This window comes from Parasteatoda tepidariorum, chromosome 9 (genome assembly GCF_043381705.1).
Source record: "Parasteatoda tepidariorum isolate YZ-2023 chromosome 9, CAS_Ptep_4.0, whole genome shotgun sequence".
In the NCBI taxonomy this organism is placed as follows: Eukaryota; Metazoa; Arthropoda; class Arachnida; order Araneae; family Theridiidae; genus Parasteatoda; species Parasteatoda tepidariorum.
This window is the reverse complement of record NC_092212.1, coordinates 6,995,950-6,998,704: the sequence shown is the minus strand read 5'-3', so window position 1 is coordinate 6,998,704 and position 2,755 is coordinate 6,995,950. Positions and strand designations below refer to the sequence as shown.

Here is a 2,755-nt window from a genome sequence, read left to right as displayed (position 1 = left end):
CACTTTTATGTACACAAAATAAATCCAATTTTTTTCCCTCAGTACTGTTTATTTTTCTTTCATAAACCATCCTTTATACACAAAATAGTTTTAATACTGAAGATTATATTCATATTTACAAAAAGAAGTATGCATGCTGATATTTTTCAATTTGCTTGAATATGCCATCTTCTCACGGGTGAAAATAAAAACCAATGTGCAATCTCAATTTTACAATGTTGAATCCGCACTAGGATTAATTTTCTCTAAAGCCAAAGGTAGTTCGGTAACACTGAGGAACGCAGAGTATTTCTTGTATTCCAAAGGCACCTGGAAAAAAAAACACAAACACAATTTTGTATTTTGCTGTATTTCAAATTTTTATTTAGAAAATTTAATTTCATTCTGGCAGAATATTTTTCTTTCTAAGATTTCACCATTGCACATTGATTGTGACTAAGATTTCACATTGCAAGATTTCACCATTTCACATTGCAAGCAGGTCACGAAAAAATACATTTTTAAAATTTCTGCAAACCATGCATAAGTTTAAAAAATTGCAGCAAAACTACCTCGTTTTCACTCTGTTTTTCAAAGAATTGATCCATTTGTGATTACTACAAATATAAATGATTCAGTTTTTATGTAATCAATCTCTCTTAAAAGAATAATGCTTTTAATGCTGATTTGAGTTCCTCAAACACACAATCGCCACAATAATATACAATTGACCAATATACAATCTACTTACAAAACAGATTGATGATTTACGGATAAAAAAAAAAGTCCGATTGTGTCGCTTTTACAACAGCTTATGTGTCCGGACCAGCTCCATTCACAGAGTCATACAATTTAAAGATAAACAATTTAAAGGTGCAAATCCGCAGTAGGCCCTACAACGTAAGCAATGAGAATCCCGCTGTGGACGAGCGTTAATAAGATCTGCGTCAGTTGCTTAGAAAAATCGGTCGAATGGGTTTTGAGAAATAGAACTTTAAATAACTGTCTTTTTAAAAATTCGATTTCGCAGGAACTATAAAGTGTCTGAATTTTTGTGCCTGATTTGGTTAAATAAAATATCGTCTGCAGCAATTAATTAACATATTTGCGGTGACCCTCTCAAACCATTAAGATTGGGTTCTAGAGCTTGAAGATCCGATCATTACATCAAAAGTTATACAGGGTGGTTCATTTTTCTTTTGNTTTATACACAAAATAGTTTTAATACTGAAGATTATATTCATATTTACAAAAAGAAGTATGCATGCTGATATTTTTCAATTTGCTTGAATATGCCATCTTCTCACGGGTGAAAATAAAAACCAATGTGCAATCTCAATTTTACAATGTTGAATCCGCACTAGGATTAATTTTCTCTAAAGCCAAAGGTAGTTCGGTAACACTGAGGAACGCAGAGTATTTCTTGTATTCCAAAGGCACCTGGAAAAAAAAACACAAACACAATTTTGTATTTTGCTGTATTTCAAATTTTTATTTAGAAAATTTAATTTCATTCTGGCAGAATATTTTTCTTACTAAGATTTCACCATTTAACACATTGCAAGCAGGTCACGAAAAATACATTTTTAAAATTTCTGCAAACCATGCATAAGTTTAAAAAATTGCAGCAAAACTACCTCGTTTTCACTCCGTTTTTCAAAGAATTGATTCATTTGTGATTACTACAAATATAAATGATTCAGTTTTTATGTAATCAATCTCTCTTAAAAGAATAATGCTTTTAAAATTCAGCTGTAGATTCTAAAATAACTTTAATGTCATACTTTCAAATTCAGCTGGTAGCTAACGAAATAAAAGGCCTGCTTAATTTGATTCGAAATATGCAACCACTCATTTCATGAAATAACTTTCCTCATTATTGCTTTTTGCATTGTTTTATAGAGATATCATACAACTCTACTCAAGGGGATCTCCCCAATCCAAAGATGATTTTCCCTTCAAAACTAAAGATTTACTCCTTAAGGACTTGACTTGTTGTTACAACATACTACAACTTCAAAGATATATAGGACCTCCCAAAATACAACAAAACAGAATCGATGAATCGGTTAGTGGAGCTTCGCGCCAAACGCCGAGATAACCCCAATATCCAGCATCCAGCATCCAGTTTTATAGAGACAATTAAGAGCTAAAATATTGAGAATTTTTGTTTGTTTCGCAGACATCAGTTTATAAACAACGCCGAATTGTTCCCCTTCTCTCACTGCTGAGCTCTTAACACTAGGTTTACGGGACGCATCATTTTGATGCATTTCGAGTTTTGTAAGGAAAATTATATAACCCGTTGGAATTTTTATTTTATCTCTAGTAATGACTTTTAACCATTGATCGAAGTAAATATATATTGAAGGCTATTTTCTTCAAAAGCGTGGAAATATTGAAATTCTCCAGGTGGTATACCTATCTCTAAGGATATGAGTCAATTTGACTCATTTCCGTCCGTTTGATTTGAGTTCCTCAAACACACAATCGCCACAATAATATGCAATTGTCCAATATACAATCTACTTACAAAACAGATTGATGGTTTACGGATTAGAAAAAAAAGTCCGATTGTGTCGCTTTTACAACTGCTTATGTGTCCGGATCAGCTCCGTTCACAGAGTTATACAATTTAAAGATAAAAATTAAAACAAACGGTAATGTACGTATTTCGACCATCGGTAGGAAGTACCTCGCTACTACTACTATAGTCGCTATACTACTGTAACTAAACCTTCTGTAGACGCTACTTTTTTCCGTAGTTTGTTGTGTA

At 32.5% G+C, this 2,755-nt stretch overlaps 1 protein-coding gene across 1 annotated transcript in view; it reads right to left on the bottom strand.

The window, feature by feature from the left end:
* Positions 1–1,188: 1,188 nt before the first annotated feature.
* The window catches only part of LOC107440531 (cytochrome P450 3A8), a gene marked incomplete in the record, with an annotated part of 38,978 nt that continues 37,411 nt past the window's right edge, over positions 1,189–2,755 (bottom strand). The window contains 1 exon segment of the mRNA XM_071184918.1: positions 1,189–1,419. Within this exon segment, the coding sequence (XP_071041019.1) occupies positions 1,321–1,419 (99 nt within the window).